This window comes from Xyrauchen texanus, chromosome 38 (genome assembly GCF_025860055.1).
Source record: "Xyrauchen texanus isolate HMW12.3.18 chromosome 38, RBS_HiC_50CHRs, whole genome shotgun sequence".
NCBI classification, from domain to species: Eukaryota; Metazoa; Chordata; class Actinopteri; order Cypriniformes; family Catostomidae; genus Xyrauchen; species Xyrauchen texanus.
Genome location: NC_068313.1, coordinates 24,705,889 through 24,728,122, shown reverse-complemented (window position 1 = coordinate 24,728,122; position 22,234 = coordinate 24,705,889). Strand labels below are relative to the sequence as shown.

Below are 22,234 nucleotides of genomic sequence, written 5' to 3'. Positions count from 1 at the left end.
TTGTTGTTCAACCATATACAGTTAGTACAGTACACAGTGAAACGAGACAATGTTCCTCCAGGACCATGGTGCTACATAAAATAACATAGGACAAACACAGAACCACATGAGACTACACAGACTAATTAACATTTCTACATAAAGTTGCAAAAAAAGTACGGGACAGTAAGCAGTTAAGAAACACAATTTTACTCAAAATGCAAAATAAAACTGTTAATGATTTTCAAAAGGAATTTTAAATTGATAAGTGATATACAGTATCTATTGCTTACAAGCGATACCAGCCATTGAATTAGAAAAAAACCCTTCCCTTCAAAGACATGCACGCACAAAACTGCATACTCTCACAGTATGTATTTGATGAAGGACGTACATCTCGGACTGTAAAACAGTACGTTCTTTTACGTATGCATGCATGAGTAGTATGAATATAGACTGATAGGAACAAACTTTGTAAAATACATATAGCACTAATGAAATATTAAATTATAAAAAAAAATTTCTGGTTCTGACAATCTCTAGGCCAGCAGAGAAGGCCTTGCTGGCCCTGACGGCACACCTTTGATGAATAGGTTTCGGATGTAATTTATCCGGGGATGTGGGTATTGACCGCTGACCTGAATACAAGATGGAAGAACAACAACCGTGGAAATAATCTGTTTTTTTTTTTTTTTTTAAACAAGCACCATTTAAGCGAAAGAAAAAACTTTCTTGATATATCACTTACATTTACATTTACATTTATGCATTTGGCAGATGCTTTTATACAAAGCGACTTACAGTGCACTTATTACAAGGACAATCCCCCCGGAGCAACCTGGAGTGGTGGTGGCTGTGGGGCTGTGGCTGTGGGGAACAAACCAGCGACCTTCTGATTAACAGTTATGCGCTTTAGCCCACTACGCCACCACCTAGAGTTGAGAAGATCTGTATAACACAGTTCAACAGCATTATTTTTTTAATCCACTGGTTCGAACTTTACATCTCCTCAGCTCCCTAAGGATTATGTGAGCATAAAGTGTCCAGTCGATCCGCACCTCAATATCTAACCCGAAACAGTAGAACATCCGAGTATTTCTTGAGGTATATGGCTGCAGCCAGGGCCGGCCCGTGGGTTTGTGGGGCCCTAGGCGAAATTATGAAAATGCCCATTGTCATAACTTTAAAACATCCATAAAACCACTGCAAACGTAATGGGCAGATTTCTTTTTTTTTTTTTTTTTTTTTTAAATAGAAACCACTAAAAAAGAAGCAGTATATACTGTATATAGCTCGGTAGATGACAAATAACGTGTTCCATGAAGATGTTAGGTTAAAATGAACATGCATGCATAAAGGAATGTGTATAGTAGGGTATTTGACAAGTCACCATTCTATCGCCTTATTTTGATCACTTTTCAACTTTTGCAGCCAGAGCTCCAAAAAAGGCGCGGGAGCTCCAAACCACCAGCAAAAGTACAGAGATCTAAGCATAGAATAATGAGAAATTAAGTATAGAAAGCTAACCCATTCCGTGTCCCTGCCTTTTGGAGTTAGCCCAGCTCCCTTTAATATAGCAATCAAAGATTCAACAGCTGTGAAAAGTATGATATGCATTTGAAGTACCTCCTTTGAAGAAGTAGACTCATAGTAAGTGCCAGCTCCTGCGTAGTATGTCATGGGCTGTGTCTTCGGATGGGTTGTATCTGTAGTCTTAATTTTCATCATTATGCCTTTGGTAACAGTCACTACGTCACCACCAGTCCTGCCCGAACATCTGAGCAAACTCCTGTCCAGCGCTGATGTCCCTATCAGCCATAGTCTCCCAGTATAGAGATCTATTCTCTATAAAAATACATTATATTACATTAAAGTTTATATTAAAAATATAAATTCATGAATATATGTTTAATAATAATAATAATAATGAAGTGAATGACAGACGCAAATACTCTAGTTCAATCTAAATGTATTTATTTAAGTAAGGCCCAACCTTTAAAAAAAGAAACCCTCTATGCGAGTCTAAAATAAATACTTGAAATTCTCAATGCTTTGAATTTTAAGGGTAATTAAAAAAAAATGAAAATGATGTCATAATTTACTCACCCTCATGCAATTCCAAACCCCTTATGACTTTATTTCTTCTGTGGATTACAAATGGAGATGTTAGGCAGAAGGTTAGAAGCTGACATCCTCAGTCAGCATTCACTTTCATTCAATGAAAGTTAATGATGATTGATATTTGGCTAACAACCTGTCTAATATACAGGTTTGGAACAACATGAGTCAATGATTACAGAATTGCAATTTTTTTGGTAAACTATCCCTTTAAGTGTGAGGATTTCCATACTTTAAAGATGTATGTCTTTCTTTGGCAGTTTATGCGAGTGAAGGCAGCGTCTATTGGACATATAATTTCCCAGATGTCTTGTATGAGCTTTGTGTACCCGAGCAATACCGACTTCTCATCAAGCTCAAAAAAATGTGTCCTGGTGACCAGGGGCGAAAATTTCATCAAAATGTTGGGGGGGGACAATAAACATAACAATTCTCAAGAGCAATTTTTGAAGGGGACACCAAGGTATTTTTGGTGTTGCCCCATTTGCATTTGTATTATTTTATTTCTTAAACAATTATTTTAAGAATATATCATTATATTATTTACAATACACATATTTTAATGATATTTTAGGGGGGGACCTGACCCAAAACCCATTTCCGCCTATGCTGGTGACATATATACCACACAACATTAGTGAAGAGTAAACATGAAACCATCATTTGATTCTAGTAGCTACTTTTTATTGTTTAATGTGTTGTTTTCATTAATATTTAATATCTTAGCTCTGTTTTTATATACTTTAATCTTCTTTTGTAATTTATATTATTTTAAATTGAACAAAAGTCTAGTTATACACTTTATAATAAAGTAAATATGTTTACAGTTGTATTTTCTGTTCAGATTTGCTTTCTGTAACCCATTTACCCCTGAAAGCATAGGTTGAGCCTTTGTTGGTGTGGGCTCTACAGTTGTGGTTGTGCTTTCAGTTATGGATGGGCTTAAAGCCTTAATGGAGGGTAATCTAAAAGGTCTTGGAGTGGCAATCACTGGTTTTGCCTCATCATTTGGCTTTGAGTCCAAGACTTGCAAAGTTGTTGTTAATAGGTTAAATATTTCTGCAAAGGTCACTGGAGACGGGTTAAACATGTTGTGCTGAGATCTGGATCTGACTGACTCTGTGCTGTTAGATTCCTTTTCATCATCTTCAGGATAAGAGGGAAATGTGTCTCTCTGTCTTGACAAGTTTTACTGGGTTTTATGACATTGCACCTGTCCTGATAACTGAATTTTGTTTAAAAATGGATCTTTATCCAACATCAGCTCATAATATGCACAAATCTTAAACCTGGAGAGATCAACTAAATTAAAATATGACAAATGGACTCATAGTCATTGCAAAAGCTCTTGTTGTAAGCACACGTCGAGTCGCATTGGCAGTTATTGTTGAAACCATTTTCACACCTCTCAATTCAAGACTCTGAAAGAAGGAAGAGGACACAGAAATATCAGTTATATATATATATATATATATGTATGTGTGTGTGTGTGTGTGTGTTTATCCTTAAACTATTTGATCTAAATAATCCCATATTCTTGAGATTAAACCAGTACTAATGTAAGCATGGAAAAATGATTGAAAGCAACATTAATTTAAAAAATATATAAAACTGTTAAGATGTATATTCTTACCTTCAGCCATATATGTGATGGTATAGTCCAAGCAGAAAAATAAGTGAATGGGTTGAGAGAATGGGACTGGAAAACTAAAACCACCAGAGAGTTTAATAATTTAATACATTGACTTGCACTATACATAAGTAATATTGGCATTATAGTCATGATGTTAGCCAGAGGGGATCTGGCCCCCACAGTGAGTCTGGTTTCTCCCAAGGTTATTTTTCTCCATTAATCAACATCTTATGGAGTTTTGTGTTCCTTGCAACAGTCGCCTACAGCTCGCTCACTGGGTTTCTAAATACAATTATTATTTAATTACTTATTTTTGAACACAATTCACAATGGTATTTTGTCAAACTACACAATGATGACTCTAAGACATTATAGATATTACAGTTTCATTTTCTGTTAATGCATTATTTTCTGTAAAGCTGCTTTGAAATGTGTTGTGAATGGTGCTATACAAATAAAAATGACTTGACTTACTATAAAGTTAAAGTAATCCCTAATTTCACCAATCATGTTGTATTGCACATGTGGGTGATCAATGTATACGTAATAAACAACACATAATGCTTTGTGTTTTAGGTTATATGTCAAATTCATAATATATTATAACGCAATCTAATATATTAATTAATTACATTTTAGCACAGTTTCTCACTGCTAGCTATTGCAAAATTAAAAGGATAGTTCACCCAAAAATTAACATTCTCTCATTATTTACTCACCCTCATGCCATCCCAGATGTGTATTACTAACTTTCTTCAACTAAACACAAAGATAGAAACAGTTCAATAGAAACAGATAAATATTTAAATACTTTTTACTATAAATTCTCCTCCCTGCCCAATAGGTGGCGATATGCGTGAAGAATCATGAATCATCAAAAACAAAAGAAGAATGTTAAAGTGAAAGTGGAGACTTATAGTAAAGAAATACTTAAACATTTTTCTGTTTCTCACTCACACCTATTATATTACATCTGAAGACATAATTTAACCACTAATACTGTCTTGCATTGTATGGACCTTCCGAGCTGAGATATTCTTCTAAAAATCTTTGTTTGTGTTCTGCAGAATAAATAAAGTCATACACATCTGGGATGGCATGAGTGTGAGTAAATGAGAGAATTTTCATATTTGGGTGAACTATCCTTTTAATATCCCTTTCATAGAATCAACATACAGCCATAGCCAAAAGTATTGGCAGTGACATACATTTTGTGTTTTGCAAAGTTTGCTGCTTCAGTATTTGTAGATTATTTTTTCACATGTTTCTGTAGTATACTGGAAAACAATGATAAGCATTTCATGAGTTTTAAAGGCTTTTATTGGCAAAAATATTCGATATATGCAAATAGTCAATATTTACATTGTTGATCCATGTTCTTCATAACCTCTGCAATTTGCTCTGGCATGCTGGTTATCAGCTTCTGGGACAAATCCTGACAGATGGTGGTCCATTCTTGCCTTATTAGTGCTCGGCATTAATCACAATTTGGGGCTTCTGCTTGTCCACTCGCCTTTTGAGGCTTGACCACTGGTTCTCTATGGGATTAAGATCCAGGGAGTTGACTGGCCACGGATCAAAAATGTCAATGTAATGATCTCCAAGCCACATCATTATCACTCTTGCCTTGTGACATGGTGCTCCATCATGCTGGAAAATGCACGGATCATCAACAAATTGTGGATTGTTGGGACAAGTTGCTCTTGCAGGGCGTTTTGATGCCATTCTTTATTCATGTCAATGTTTTTGGGCAGAATTGTGAGAGGTCACACTCCCTTGGATAAAAGCAACCCCACATATGGATGATCTCAAGATGCTTCACTGTTGGCACAACACAGGACTCATGGTAGCGTTCACCATTTCTTCTCCGGACTATCCATTTTCCAGATGTCCCAAACAGTCTGAAGAGACTGAAACTTCAGAGAAAATAACTCTGCTGTCCAATCCTTGTACTTCCTGCAGAATTTCAGTCTGTCCTTGATGTTTTTCTTGGAGAGAAATCACTTCTTTGCTGCCCTTCTTGTCACAAGGCCATTGTCCAAAAGTCTTCGCCTCACTCTGCGTGCAGATGCACTCACACCAACCTGCTGTCAATATTGAGCAAGCTCTGCACTGGTGGTGACACGATTCTGTAGCTGACTCCTCAGGAGGACACAGTCCTGGCACTTTCTGGACACTCTGGGACGTCCTTAAGCCTTCTTCACTGCAGTTGAACCTCTCTCCTTGAAGTTCTTGATGATCTATTTCCCAGGTGCAATATTCTTTGCAGCAATTTCCTTGCATGTGAGGCCATTTTGATGCAAAGCGATGATGGCTGCACGTATTTCTTTAGAGGTAACCATTGCTAACAAGAACACAATGATTGGAAGCACTTCTTCCCTCTTTTATAGCAATCATTCTGCTCTTATAATCCAATCAGAATGACAGAGTGATTTCACCTGACTAGTACTCGTTCACACTTTCCAAGGTGCTCCTGATATGATTAGTGAAATTATGTTAGCTGGTCATTTTGTGCCAGGGCCAAAAACAGTGATTTTTTTTTTAATCTTTTGGCCAATGAAGCTTTTTGCAATTATTTAAAATGCATCTGATCATTCTGCACAATAATCTAGAAAGAATGTGAATCAACATCACAACAACTGAATCAGAAAAATTTGCGAAATTCAAAATCTATATCACTGCCAATACTTTTGGCCATGGCTGTAGGCCAACTGTTATCTGTTTATTTACTTATTTTTTGCCACCAGAGGGAGCTCAGCAATACACCAACGTGCCACTGTGATGCTGATGGTGAGTCTCCACACATGACAGTCCACAACCACCAAGTGTCTGAACTGGGCGGGTCTACAATCTGACGCCGGGGATGCTTGAGAATGTGATCCATTCATCAGGAACCTTTATTTAAACTTTATTTACAAACATAACGGCATCATATATATGTTTTTCTTCCTTAAGTACAAATATCGCTTCAAAGGCGCTTTCGCGAAATTCACCTACAATCTCAACGATGGTGACAAAAGGAAACTGGACATATTTGTCTTTTGTCTGCTAACACCAAATTAACAGACGGCCGTGCACAGCTATAGGCTACAACCGGTTGTATAATTTGTAATGTAATTTTTACCGAACAGCTTCCGTTTTGTGCCTCATTTTCTTCTAGGGCAATTAATTTGAGCGAACTGACTGACAGTGTCAACTTGTTATTTCTCACGACGAGATTTAAACACACGCTTATGGGCCTTTTCTGAGACATGGGCCCGAACGGTGGATTCTAAAGGAGCCGATAAGTCCGAACGCGATCTTTTGCTAAAAGAAAGAAGAAGAAGAAGAAAAAAAATATATAGATGCAGCGCAACAAAACACAGGTATTTTGAGACGGTGTGTAAAAACGCGAGAAGCTGAAAAAACAGCAAAACCTCCGTCTAGCGCATGTTTACATAGGATAACAATACAAAACAATGCGTGCGGACGTAAAAACGCATTCGGTGTGAACGGCCCCTTAAAACGCCTTAGGTAGTCGAATGGCGGCTTTATTAGGGCTCAAATGAGACAATAATGATTTGCTTGAGAATAAGTTAGACGAGTTTGTATCCAGTTAAATATAGGCCAGTTAATCACAGTTTCTTTGTAACCGCTAAATTAAGAAACAACAATATAAGGAAGCAACAGTCCTAGAACTGTTTTTTTTTTTAATTCGAAGCAAAATAATTACAATAATAATAATAAATATAATAATAATAAAAACCGCGAGAACTGTAGTTAGGTCCTAATCCTCACAAGGACAGTGCAGCTGTCTTTCAGAAACAGCTGGTAGATGTTTTTATCCCTCGTCGTTTACCTTAGCAAGATCTGCCATTATTTCGCCATGTTTAGTTTAAACAGACTCTCAGTTCCCGAATATGTCAGTCGACTGCACCCCCGGAGGACGGTCTCTGACCCCAAGGCCATCTCTCCGGGCATCAGCACCAATGTCCAGATCGAGTTGGACGGCTCTCTCCCTGCGCTGCGCACTGCAATCAAAACACTAAAGTCTTCCAAAGATACAGGAGATCTGGAGGAGACACGCCGGGCTATTGTCGAAACTTTCCAGCTGGTTGAAGAGGCCTGGGTGCTGCCCACAGTGGGTCGACAGGTAGCAGAGGAGATCTGTAACAGAATCAGGTTGGATGGAGGTCTGGATTTGCTCTTGGAGTTGCTGCAGACACCTGCTGTAGAAATCACCTATGAGTCTGCCAAGCTCCTTGAGCAGATACTGGTCTCAGAAAACAGGTAAGGGAATAGATTATGCTGAATAAAGTGTGCTATTTATATACAGTGACAAGATATTATGAGACTTTTAAATGTACAGGATGAAATGTCATTGCACTAGAAAACAAAAGGTCAAACCCAGTGATAATTCATATAAATATTGCACAGGTAAATTTTTCAAGCAAAACATTGAACAAAATTAGGTCTGAAATAATAACATGATAGAATGAAGTCATAAATCAGTTAGACACTTTCTGGTTGGTTGTCAAACATGAGTGCAATATGTCCATATTGTCAAAAACCACTCCTGTGGTTTCTCTGCTAGGTTACCCATGTCAACCTGGGCACTGGCGCCCACATTTGTACGTCCTCTAAAAACGTCAAAATTAAATGGCAAAGAAAATTAGTTAGATTTGAGCAAAGGCCATCAATCATTTACTGGTTTCATTAGTTTGAGATTTTGTTTTCTAATTAAAATGTAATTCATACATTTTAACCCTCCTATAGGATTTATCAATGAGCCCTACCTTTGGTCCTCCCAGTCAGTCAAAAAAAGATGTAACATTTTTTTTTGATGATGATAATGTTACCATTTCTTCTTCCCTAAAGTTATAAGAATAAATATATGCACTTCTTTTGGAATTGAATGCTATTTAGGTCTCATTTACATGTAAATGTATCAATTTTACCATTAATTTTCATTTGCAGAAAAGGTATTTTGTGAAACATTAGTACATTAAAAGTTGAAACATGACGAAAATATGAGAATGTGACATCTGCCATCTGGTGAACAAAATATAAATAACATGACATGATCATGAAGTGACAATAATAGCCAGTAGGTGGCTGCAGGGTTTCCCTAGAAGTAAAGAGTTTCGCCATGGTGCTGCTACAGAATGAACTGTGAGCAAGGCTCAACAAGGCCAGGTTTATAACTTAGAGCTGTGGGAAAATGTCTTTATTTCCATAACAGAAAGATGCATCGTTTTGTCTTGAAGGTGAGGCACCTGCATATAAGTGTAAACTTTCCCACAGTGGAAAAGGAATACTTTTGTGCTTTGGGGTCACTCAGAATTTGTTCTTTGATCTTTGTTCAAATCGTGTGAGAGGAATTACGAGTGGAGCCGAGCGGCTTACGAGCAGCTCACAACCTCCCGATAATTTTTTTTAAATGTCTAAAAAATTCAGGTGCTGTCGGCTAGAATTTGAGAGATGTGTGCAGTTGAATTAGCCAGTTTGGCTTAAGTGTTCATGAACCTTTTACACATTTGGGGAAAATGGCCATGTTTTCACATATTATTCATGAACACATCACTGGGAAGGATTCTACAGAAATGCCATGCTGTTCTCTGCTCTTCAAACAAATCATTTGCCATACGGGTTATGCTGGAAAACAATCTCTATCACTCTGACGAACAGAGTTTTAAACTTTCCGTCATGGTCTATTTTTGTTTGTCATACTTGCATTTGTTTCAGTTCGAGGGATACATTTATGTGGATGTAGCATCTGTTATACTTGTATATGCACATGATAGTGGATATCAAGCGCGTGTCTGGTGAAACCAAAGACTTCTAGGTTGAAAGTTCTACCTGTCAATCAACTGCTGTGTTAAAACAAGATTTTTAAACTTTGCTACGTGCTGCTTTAAATTGCATTCCCATGGAAAAGACCTAAAATCTTCTTCAGAATGTCTGCTATCAACATACAAGCAGTGACACAGATGAGAAGGATGTAGGCTACATCTAAAGCTGAATAATACAGGTAGACTACTACACTAAAATTAATCAGAATTCTGCACTAAACATCATGTTTGCACTTAAATTAAATCCAAATATAACCGACAGAAACTTTGTGCAAATTGTCCGCAGTTTTTATACTGTCCGCTTTATTATCATGCAGTAAATGGCAGCAGGAACGCACTGTCGTTATGATTGTTGTATGCAGTCATGAAATCACACAGCCTCCCTTTGAAATCTGAATCTGTCAAATGTTCATTTGTAATAATTATCCATACTTTGTTTATTTGTTTTTTTAATCTTCAGATGAGTTTTCAGCTATTTCAGCCCCTAGCCTTGACAGTCTTCTTTTTTATTTCTAAATTGCAAGCTACAAGGAATTAAAGCAATGCCCTCCTCTGATTAAATGTCTTATAATGAAAATAATGCAGAAATTTATGTGATTGCTCCGGAATTCACCAGATTGTAAAGTCATGTTGTGTACGACTGCACCTGTATGATTTTCAGATAAAGTGACTCGTAACGTGTGCAGGGGCTCATGACCTCCCGAGTGTCAGAACTAACCAGTGGTGGACAAAGTCCACAAAGTACTTTTAAATTTCCTCTTGAGTACAATTACATTTGTTTTCAAATGTACTTAAGTATCAAAAGTAAAAAGTATTGGTCTATTAAAGGGATAGTTACCCCCAAAAATGAAAATTCTGTCATCATTTAATCAACCTCATGCCATCACAGATGTGTATGACTTTCTTTCTTCTGCAGAACACAAAGATTTTTAGATGAATATTTCAGCTCTGTTGCTGTTTGCTATTTTATCAATCATTTTGTGCTTCATAAATGTTTTACTGTTTAAATAATTGTAGGACAGCATACCCCGCTAGGTCAACGTGTGTTTAATAATCTGAATCGTTGTAATGACAGAAGATGTTAAACAGATGAGCTTGTAGTTTGCAATAAAGCTAGACAAATCTGATTTAATGCTTAAGCCTTGGTTTTAATTTTATGATTTCAGAATTCCTTGAACAGAGATGAATATATTTTCTTTGACATATAAAGAGAAATAGGTCTAATGAACTGTTCTCGGCTCTTTATATAGCTCTCTCTATATAGCCTATTTTACCCTGCAACCTAATTTACATTGGCCAGAGTGCATTTATAAGATTACTGCTAGCAAGCAAGTATATTCATGGCAGTTTTATTAATATAATATTAAAAATGACTTACCTTGATGTGTTTTTCAAGTTTGACGGCAAGTTCTTGACAGCCTATACCGTCATCGTGTATTTTGCTAGACAGGCACAGAAGACTTTTGTGGCAGGGCGGGGCCGGGTCGTGATTCTACACACCCAGTCCCTTATCAGGCTAATCAAGCCTCCTAGAGGGATAAAGCCCGATTGCGGACAGTGATGCGAGGAGAGAGAGATCGTTTATGGACATGTCCGTCGTGTGTGTGTGTGTGTTTGTCTTTTGTTTAAGTTAATCATTAAAATATTATTTATGTCGTCAAGCCGGTTCTCGCCTGCTCCTTTCCATTGAACTTCGTTTACACTGGTACCGAAACCCGGGTGTGTAGAATCATGTCCCGGCCCTCCGCCCTGCCACAACTTTTAAAAATGGCTTTTGGTGCTGCAGAAACTCTCACAAGACTGCATTTGTTTCTGGGTTACGGTTATAGTCTCGCGGGAACAAGACCTACTTGTCTATTGAAATTTAACGCTATTTATTAATTTATTAATTATAAAGTAGCGAGGAACGGCATATTTTTTAAAAAATTTTGTTAAGTAAAAGTTTCCTAAAATAAAAATACTGCTAAAGTACAGATACCTGCAAAATGTACTTAAGTATTTTTACTTTGTTACTGTCCACCACTGGAACTCGCTCTGTGATCGCCCAGCCTTAGTCTCACCCATTTATTTCTGTGTGTGTGTGTGTGTGTGTGTGTGTGTGTGCACGCTCGTGTTCTGCATTGTGGGTGTGTTATTGTCTCACCCCCTCATTACTGAGTGTATGTGTTTAGCATTGTGGCTGAATTAAGCTCTGTGTTATAGTCTCACCAGTTCATTTGTGTGTGTGTGTGAGTGGGTGTGTAATGATTTTCACTCTGGCTGTTTTATTGTCTCACCCTTTAATTTCTGTGTGTGTTTTTTCAGTATTGTGACTGATTTATTGGTTGCATTTGATAGTTAAAAGAAATTGCTCTGTGTTATGGTCTTTCCTATTAAATTTTGCCCGTGAAGACAAAAGGTGTAATCAAGTCTTGTACCACTCAGATAAAAGACACCCTTTTTATTAAATCGGCAAAAATTATTCAAGTGAACGAAGACCGTAAGAGGATTAAGTGTGGTTTAAGTGTCCCAAATACATTTTTGGGGCAGCTGTAGTTTGTTTGTTGGACAAGGGCCTATGGGTAATTCTCAGGAATCTGAGCCTGAACTGTGGCAGTGAGGATTTCTGTATAGAAAATCAATATGAAATTCTGTTCTGAAAGTTGAATACAATTGATGTTCCATCTTGCACATAAATATTACAAAGAATTGAATGCTTTATTTAAAATAATAATAAAAAAACATTCTGGTTAATGTCTTATCACTGCAACATGCCCAGCTTTAAAATTATGACTTTTTCAAATGTAGTATAAACAAAATATAACAATTATGTATCTTGGATGTTGTAACCAAGATCTATGCATTTTCATTACCACAACTAATGCTAAATTGGTAAGACAATGGATTTAATGATCAATTTTGCCCACTAGGTTAGTTTTTAAATACATCTGTATGATGAAGCAATAATTTTTGCTCACTTGTAAATGGGTGCCCCTATTATATTGTTTTTGTGTTAGTTCACCTCATTACCGCAATAAGTTTTATCATTACCGCAACATTTGTGTTGCCTAATTGTTTCGGTAATGAGAAAATATGCTGTGGTGAAGATGTTTTGGTTCTCAGTATTTCAACTTAAAAGTATCTTTTTAGTTTTAATATGAATGCATTCAAATATTATGATGCATTATATTGTTATCTAGGTTGAAAGATCTGAAAAAGCTGAAAAAATAAATAAAAATAGTGTGTTCAGTAATGAGAAAAATAGTAAAAAAAAATAAATCGAATTAGGAACGATGCTATGTTTAGAGCCCCTACTAATTATCGATATGCAAAGTTCAAATACATTTTTGTTCTCTTTCAAACGAATCAGCTTCTCAGATTTTTGGGCAAATGTCTTTTGTTGCAGTAATGACAATTTATCTGTACGTACATGCTCCAGAAAATGTTTTTGATTTCACTGTTTACAATGATTTCAGACTTCTCTTTTCATGTTCCAAAAGAAAATCAACAAAATCTGTAACTTTAAAAAAAAATCTGTGACCTGAATAAAATCGTTTTTTGTGAAAATTTCCACTTAAGGCATCAGAATTGCTATTTTAAAAGTGTCTCTTTGTAATTCTCTTCAGGGATTATGTGGCACGCATGGGGCTCGGTGTCATACTGAACCTCACCCGGGAGCAGGAGGATGCTCAGCTGGCACGAAGCGCGTCGGGCATCCTCGAGCACATGTTTAAACACACAGAGGAGACGTCTGCCCAGCTCATCACTCATAGAGCCCTGGACACCCTGCTGTATTGGTGCCGTGGAACAGACCCAACTGTACTGCGCCACTGCGCTGTGGCCCTGGCTAACTGCGCCATGTATGGTGGGCATCGGTGCCAGAGGCTGATGATCGAAAAACAGGCAGCCGATTGGCTGTTCCCTCTGGCTTTCTCTAAAGAGGACGAGCTGATCCGTTTCTATGCCTGTCTAGCCGTGGCCGTGCTGGCAGCTAACAGGGAGATTGAGAAAGAGGTGGTGAAGTCTGGCACGCTAGAACTGGTGGAGCCCTTCATTGCCTCGTTAGACCCTGATGAGTTTGCATGCAACCTCTTGGACAGCGCAGACAGCATGCAGGGCCGCACAGCTGCAGACCTGCAACACTTGCTGCCTCTGCTGGATGGCACACGGCTGGAGGGGAAATGCATAGCAGCGTTCTACCTTTGTGTGGAGACTAGTATTAAGGCCCGTCAACGTAATACCAAGGTCAGGCAGACACTACTGTATATTCACAGCTCCAGCACTTAATTAAGTGCTGTGTTATTGATGAGTGAGAACATGACACTAGTAAAGATCTTAGGACCATATACTGTATACTCGTATATTAAAGGAACAGTTAACCAAAAAATGAAAATTCTGTCATCATATATTCAGTCTCATGTTGTTCTAAACCTTTATGACTTTATTTCTTCTGTTAATTAAAAGGAGAAACAGGGCTGCCAGCTTTTGAGTTCAGCTTGGCATGAGAGTTGTTGGGGGTCGGGGGGAGTCGGCGAGGAGAGGGAGAGGGAGAGGGAGAGGCACTGTGCTGCTCCTTTCCCCCTGATTAGTCTGAATAACTCGCTGCTGCATGGTGCTGTCTGTTTTGTTTGTCCATGCACTGTCAGTGCCCTCTTTGCTCCACAACGTTATCACTGCATGAGAAAAGGGACATGTGGCGTGTCAATTACGTGACTATCATGCTTAATGCGTGAGAGTGGGCAGCTCTGAGAAATGTTAAAGGTGCTCTCAGTAATGTTTTGCTCATGTCATCTTGGACTTACAGTGACACCTAGTGGTGTGGATGCAGCATCATTCAAAATCAGTATTTTCAGTTACAGATGCCATTGTAGAAATTCACAGCCATGATTAATTTAATCCAAGTGTGAAAGTTACTGACAAGTGAAAGTAAAGTCCGTTACTGAGATGAAGCAAGTAGTATTCATTTGATCGTGTGATTCTAAAATGGCAGCCCCCATGAAGGCAGCCCTCCCCCATGTAGAATATAACAGCTTTTATAAGGTTACCGATACGAGTCCTTATCTCATGTGAGTGATCGTGATTTTATACATATGTTTCAAAATTACAGTTAATTTCTTTAGGAAATCATTTGTGCGCCTTTAAAGAAATGTTGCCCAAACTTTTCCATATAAATGAGGTATTGATTTAAATTTAGTCTGTTCCTCACAAAAAGCTATGGTATCAGGAGACTTTAGAATATAGTGCACAAGTTGTGTAGACTAATTTTATGAATATTTTCTGGTGCTGTTTTTGTCATTTTGGTGCTCGACAGTATGGGAGCCCCATACAGTTTCATTATATGAAAAAGAGTGGCCAGTACATTCCTCAACATTTCTCCTTTTGTGTTCCATGGAATAAAGAAAGTCAAAGGGGTTTTGTAATGATATGAGGGTGAGTAAATGCTACTGAATTTTTTATTTTGGGTGAAATATTAACTTAAACGTTTTCCCAAATTTCAAGTTTATATCCAGTCTGTTTATTTTGTTCCTTTCTACTCAGATATTTCAGGAGATTGGGGCTGTTCAGAGTCTAAAGAGAATTGTCATGTACTCCAGTAATGCCACAGTCTGCTCTTTGGCTAAGCGGGCCCTTACGATGATGGGCGAGGATGTCCCGCGTCGTATCCTGTCATCTGTACCCAACTGGAAGTGCAGAGAGGTGCAGACCTGGCTGCAGCAGATTGGCTTCAGTGCATTCAGTGATCGGTTTCAGGTTTGTACACCGCTCCCATTTCCTGTCGAACAAGATAAAGGTATGTCAAGGGCTTTAATGGAAAGGAGGAGGCAAGAACCGGCTTGACAATATAAATTATATTTAATATTAAACTGAACCAAAAGACACAAACTCACACATATGACGGACAGCTGCCCGTAAACGCACTCTCTCTCTCACACCACCGTCCGCAGTTGGCCTTTATCCCTCTTGGAGGCTTGATTAGCCTGATAAGGGACTGGGTGTGTAGAATCATGACCCGGCCCCACCCTTCACCCTGTCACATGTTACAATATTATATTAATGTTGTTCAGTCCCACTGCCACTGTCTGCTACATCAGTACTAAAATTAATGGTGAATATTGGTTGAAACTAGCGATTGACCGATATGAGTATTTTAGTGGCAATGGCACCTTACGCACCTTATTCACAGTAGCGCCATCTTTGTATCTGAACTTGCCGTGAATGAAAATGAGGCTGTGAGGATAGACTTACTGTCTCTTCAATAACATCTGCTGTGTAAAGCTGTAAAGCTCCTCGATTAAATTTTTTTTCTACAACTCATGTCTACTGAATCTTTTGTAAAGATTTTTTTTCAATGTTTCGTCAGCGGAGCAATCCAAAAACACTTTAAATAACAGTACAAACTATTGAGGAAACTGTAAGTCTATCCCTCTCAGGGTTGTTGTCATTTCTGTAAAAAAAAATGACTAATGTCCATGGCAATACCACTACTTTAGATGTGTGATGCCGATATATCTAAAGAGCAGCAATACTGTATAATGCTAATATAAATATATAATACAATTTAATGATAACAAATAAGGTGTACAAAAATGGCTGAAAAACACTTCATGTTTACTACAAATTCAGCAATATTACCTCTTCTGTTAATCGGCCAATGGACCTTAGTCAGGGTAGACTCAGACATTAAATATGGTGTCTACCATGACTGAGGTCTATTGAAAACATTTAAATGTCCAAGTCTATATACATGTATATATTGGTTGCTAGGTGAAACTGTCATGTTTGTTGATGAAAAGCAGTATTAGTCTTGTGGGCAAATGTGTAGTTTTTAAGTGTAGCTCTTGAGTACAGTCTTGATCACATTTTTTGTACATTGTGTGTCTCAGGAGCTGCTGGTGGATGGAGATCTACTGCTTAATATCACAGAACAAGATCTGATCCAGGATCTGGGAATGAATTCTGGGCTCACCCGCAAGAGGCCAGTTAAACTAATTGTTTAAAAACATCTTTGTCTTAAGGTATAGTTCACCATTTACTCACCTTTTTGTTGTTTATAACTCATATGACTTTCTTTTTTTCTGTGGAACATAAATTGAGATGTTAGGCAGAATGTTAGCCTCAGTCACTATTCACTTTGATTGTGTGGAAAAAAGAGATACAAAAGTGAGAGAAAGGTAGATGCATCTCCTTTTGTGTCCCACTGAAGGAAGTCATACAGGTTTGGAATAACATATGGGTAAGTAAATGATGACAGAATTTGTATTTTTTGGTGAATTGTCCCTTTAAATGTTTAAACAAATGTTAAATGTTACACAAATGTTTAAATGTGTCATGTTTACATACAAGTGATTTTTGTTACATTACTACAGTTTTCCAATTTCATTGGCCAATATATTGTAACCTGTAGCAATTCTTTGATACCCACTGTGTAGGTTTCTAAGAGACCTGCGTGTACTGAAGACCTATGCCAACTACTCAACATGTGACCCTAGTAACCTGGCAGACTTGCTGGCCGACATAGACCCACGATTCCGTCAGTACATCTACGGCCTAGTTCAGTCGGGGGTTGATCGAAACAATATTGTCCACATTACAGAACAACAGCTGCAGTCTGACTGCCACATAGAAAATGGCATCCATCGTGCCAAGATACTCTCTGCCAACCGCTGTCCTGCTAAAACCTGCTTAACTGACTCCCAGCCTGCGGGTCCTGATGTATTCATCAGCTACCGTCGCACCACTGGCTCACAGCTTGCCAGGTTAGGCTACACATGGGATGGCTTTCATCTTGATATTATATCGATCTTTACAATAATACATGTACTGGGTTGCCCAAGTCTCATTTTAATGTCAGTGTAAAGATGTGTACAGTCTGAAATGACTGTATTTTGAAGTCTACATCTGTGTCTATGTGCAGACCTTTCTAAAAGACAGGAAACTATTTCTAACATTATTACATGGCTCTCTGGAATATTTGATTCTGATTGGTCAATGCATTCTGTGGTCAAATATTTTTGTATAATGACCGCTAACTGTGTATTTACTGTGTAACTCTTGTCACTGGAAAACAAGCTAATATATTGTGATGGTCTGTAGCACACCTCAGTTTCTTGCTTCTCACATAATACAATAATTTCAACACAAATCTATATTTCAGGTCCATTTATTTTCTTGTTAGTAACCCATGTAATAAGCGGGAAAATTTACAGTTTGTCTGATTAATCTGTCAGGGTGTATTTTGTGATAATGACGGGCTGAGAATTACATTATCCCTTACTAAATTAAAATGGAAGATGTAAGTTTGAGTGCTAGTTCCTAACCCACCATTATCTGTTCTCTTTCTCTGCAGCCTGCTAAAGGTACATCTACAATTACGTGGTTTCAGTGTCTTCATCGATGTGGAGAAGCTGGAGTCCGGTAGGTTTGGGGAGAAGCTGATCACGAGTTTGCAGCGAGCGCGCAACTTTATCTTAGTGCTGTCAGCCAATGCACTGGACAAATGCATGGGGGATGTTGCCATGAAGGACTGGGTACATAAGGTTAGATGCAGAAATCCTCTCTTTAGCCTCTTTATTATTATTAAGATTTAGATCATTGTACAAATGCTGCACTTTGATTGGACAATGCACTGTCATGGAATTAAGGCATCAGTTATTACCTACTGAATCTTTTTAAGAAAATCCATAAATCTATTCTCATAACAAGCCAAAATATCCATCTGCCAATAATTTTATTGATGTAATTATGTAATATTATTGTCAATCTGCCATGTGAAGCTAAACATTTTGATTTGTGGTAACCACAGGAGATTGTCACTGCTCTAAATGAAAAGAAAAACATCGTCCCTGTAACTGATAACTTCACGTGGCCCGATCCAGCCTCTCTGCCGGAGGATATGAGTGCCATTCTCAAATTTAATGGCATTAAGTGAGTCAACCCTCTGCCTCACTAAACATGTTGGTGCCAAGTCAGCAACACTATGCTATACACAGTTACTCTACTTTACTAATCTATTTTTTGCTTGCTCAGAAACCTGCTGTATAAAAAAAATTAAGCCTACACCAGATCCAGATCTAATGGTTTTAATAATGATAATACGTTTTATTTATCAAGCACCTTTCCCACAGCTCAAGGTTACTTTAAAATAGAATGAAACAAAACAACAAAAAAGAAACTTAGCAATAGAGTGACCACTTGTAAAACAGCCATATAGAGCTGATCTCAAACAAAACAAAACATTAAAGGGATAGTTCATCCAAAAATGATCATTCATCATTTACTCACCCTCATGCCATCCCAGATGAAAGAAAATCCCGCTCTGCCGTCATTGGTGTGTGTGAATGGGTGAATGAGTCACAGTGTAAAGCGCTTTGAAAACCGCAAAGGTTAAAAAAGCGTGTAGTTTGCACTATATAAGTGCAGACCATTTACTGGCAATTACTGTAAATGACAGAGAATGGGAGTAATGTGGACAGATCATTTGATGTGGGTGACTACTCTTGCTGCAGAATTTTGAACATAATGCAGTCTGGCAGTGATTTAAGTGATTCAAGACTTCAGTGTCTTTCTGGCTTAACAGTGGGCAGAGATATGCAATGTGTAGTTTTACTTCTATGATTGCAAATATTTCCAAGTGAAACCATATATTCAACTATTTTATTTATTGGGAATGGAATGGATCATGAGAAGTTGGCATTACATATTAGAATTGAGCCAGCTGATTGGAGAGATTTAGTGACGTCAGCCAAAAAAAGGTTATAATAATTTAATAAGAGATTATAAAATACAAATATGGTCTTATTTGGGATTACGTTGGCCTATAAATTGTGCACAAAAAGACCATAAGTGTGCTTTAATAAAGGAAATCGGGTCAATTTGTATTTCATTTAATTTGTCAAAATGTACTTGAATTTCATGTTGACTAATGTTTAACTGATCAAAATCTTTTCTCTCAATAACACAGGTGGTCCCATGAGTATCAGGAAGCCACTATTGAAAAGATTCTGCGTTTCCTCCAGGGATGCCCCAGCAAAGAGCAAACAGACACCGCCAAAACAGACAAAAAAGATTCACAAATAAAACAAGATATTTGTCCTATTTAATAACTTGCATAATGCCTGATATGTATGGACATTTCCAATAATGTGCTCTTGTGATTGTATGGGCCATATCTATAACTCAGGAAGTTGAATATATTTCTGCATTATCAATCACATTAATGACATTAGCATAAACATTAGCATAGTTACTCTCTAACCTTTTCACACTAGACAACATCTTTACATTAAGTAAATTACTACATCATGAACTGGGTTTGCATCATCCATTACGCATAGAAATAATATTTCACATGTGCTGAGATTCCATACTGTATATCACACCAGTTCATAAAACTTAAAATAAAAGTGTTAATCATAATGTCAGTAATCACCTCGAAAAAGTATGAGAAGTATTAAGATTATCCTATATATTTTAACATGAATTCAAATATGGCTTTAATGGCTCTCTTAGGATTTGCCAAAATAATACTCTACGAATTAAGTCACTGGTATATTTTCCACTGTGAATAAGGTGTACCTGGAAGGAAAGATCCTTATGAACATTTACTAAGACCTCAAGCTGTGCTCAGCCTTATCCAGCTTTTTGGGCTCCCTGCTGTTGCCTTATGATATCTTTCTGGGACTCTATAATGTGAAATACCACTGTGTTTAGAAATTAGTCCTGAATTTTGAATTTGTCATGTGCTTGCATTCAAAATCTGTACAATAACTATGTTCTTATTCAAAATAAACAGCAATACAATGTGTTTGGTAAAATATCCTTTTATTTGCCCAGTTATATCAGTTATACCCAGTTATATTCACAAAACGTTGCCTGTTCCAATGAATGCAAGTATTCTTGATTAAAAAACCCTTTTAAAAATAGGAAGAATTCACTTTTATTTTCAATTCCCGTTAGCATACTGACAAACCAAAGAAGTGATAATTGCAAGAATGTTCTTTCACACCCACATAATTCTTCTTGACAGATTTTAACATATCTGAAACACAGCTCAAATGAGGAAGACTTTACCTTTAACATAACTGTGGGACAGATTGTCTCTGGTATTCCAGTGAGATATGATCTGTGTGTTAAGGCTGGAGTGGTGGTGGCGTAGTGGCTAAAGCACAGGGCTGTTAATCAGAAGGTCGTTGTTTCGAACCCCACGGCCACCACCATTGTGTCCTTGAGCAAGGCACTTAACTCCAGGTTGCTCCAGGGGGATTGTCCCTGTAATAAGTGCACTGTAAGTCGCTTTGGATAAAAGTGTCTGCCAAATGCATAAATGTAAATGATGAAGTGTCCTGAGCTCGCAATATAGCTGTTAACACATAGGACTTATACACAAGGAACCATATTACTCTTCATTCAATACAGCTAATGAGTTTGACTATGTATAAATCATCAATTTATCACCATTATAATAAAAAAGTAGGATTAAACTGCCCTTCAACATAAGAAGGAAATCCCAACTGCACACATAGGTCTAGTCATATGTTTATGTGCCATAACATTCAATTAAAAAATGATGACACAAACAAGTAAAAAATGAAATAACAGATCACAATTTGAAGGATTGAACATGAAATAACTCTTGTCACTCTTTTAAAGCCCAATTTCTTCAGCTGCTTTGGAGTAGTGTGTATTGTGAAAAGCAGATAAGTAATAGTGTAGCCTACAATAATGGCAGTCAACTTTATTATTTTTAAATCCCAACTGTCCTCCCGGGGTCCGGGACTTACAGACACTAGATCTCTAGTGGTAGCACAGCTCAAGCCACTGTCAGGATATCTCAGAGCTTTCTCGTTTATCAGTTTATCAGTTTATATGTTTAACCCTCATCTCCTGACATCCCAAGCCCCTGTATACATTATATGACAAAAATATAGATTAATATACTGGGATAAAAGTAGTTTTGTTTGTGCAGAATAAAAATACTTGTTTAAGCAAGGCCATATCCTAGGATGGATGGATGGATGGACGGACACACAAGCAACTGATGTAAGTTCACCTCCTTAATGAATATTTAGGCCTACCTACTGCCGCCACTAGAGGATAGTGAGGATTTGCAACCTTGCATGTTTTACATATTTAAGGTGGCCCGACAAATCCTGTTATATAGACCTATTTTAAATGTAAGAACATTAACATATTATCTCATGGTCATATTCTGGTCAAGTGTGTCAAAACTGAAACTTCTGTTATAATTTATCCAAACCTGTATGACTTTCTTTCTTCTGTAGAAAACAAAAGGAGATGGAACATAAAAGTGGATGTTTGGTAGAATGTTAGCCTCAGTCAACATTCACTTTCATTGTATGATACAAAGGTGCAATGAATGTGAATTATGTTCCGTGGAAGAAAGTCATTCAGGTTTGGAACAACTAGAGGATGATTGAACAATGACAGAATTTTCATTTTGGGTTGAACTACCCTTTAAGAATGTTTGCAGTGCGCTCATCCTTCAGAAATATATTCACAGTTTAATAACCCCACACAGCAATACAGCACATACTGTATAAATTAACATTGTAGACTTTACCTATGAACATCCTCAAGAATAGTGCTGGTGTCTGAATCAGCCATGATTTAACTCTTTTTGAGAGTCCCAATACACAATTACACACACGATAAAGCTGTACGCTGAAGAACTGTC

The 22,234-nt window shown here is 37.6% G+C and overlaps 1 protein-coding gene across 1 annotated transcript; it reads left to right on the top strand.

The window, feature by feature from the left end:
* Positions 1-7,544: 7,544 nt before the first annotated feature.
* On the top strand, positions 7,545-19,738 carry LOC127632175 (NAD(+) hydrolase SARM1-like). Its single transcript, XM_052110765.1, has 8 exons — positions 7,545-7,999; positions 13,167-13,785; positions 15,079-15,291; positions 16,425-16,516; positions 16,971-17,297; positions 17,888-18,077; positions 18,344-18,465; positions 19,502-19,738. The coding sequence occupies exons 1-8, from the start codon at positions 7,545-7,547 to the stop codon at positions 19,638-19,640; spliced, it is 2,157 nt and encodes a 718-aa protein (XP_051966725.1). The 3' UTR covers positions 19,641-19,738.
* The last annotated feature ends 2,496 nt before the right edge of the window (positions 19,739-22,234 follow it).

Coding starts and splice junctions, on each gene's coding strand:
- LOC127632175 (XM_052110765.1), top strand. CDS start 7,545: ATGTTTTTATCCCTCGTCGTTTACCTTAGCAAGATCTGCCATTATTTC. Junction 8,000..13,166: donor ATACTGGTCTCAGAAAACAG/GTAAGGGAATAG, acceptor AATTCTCTTCAG/GGATTATGTGGCACGCATGG. Junction 17,298..17,887: donor ACTGGCTCACAGCTTGCCAG/GTTAGGCTACAC, acceptor CTTTCTCTGCAG/CCTGCTAAAGGTACATCTAC.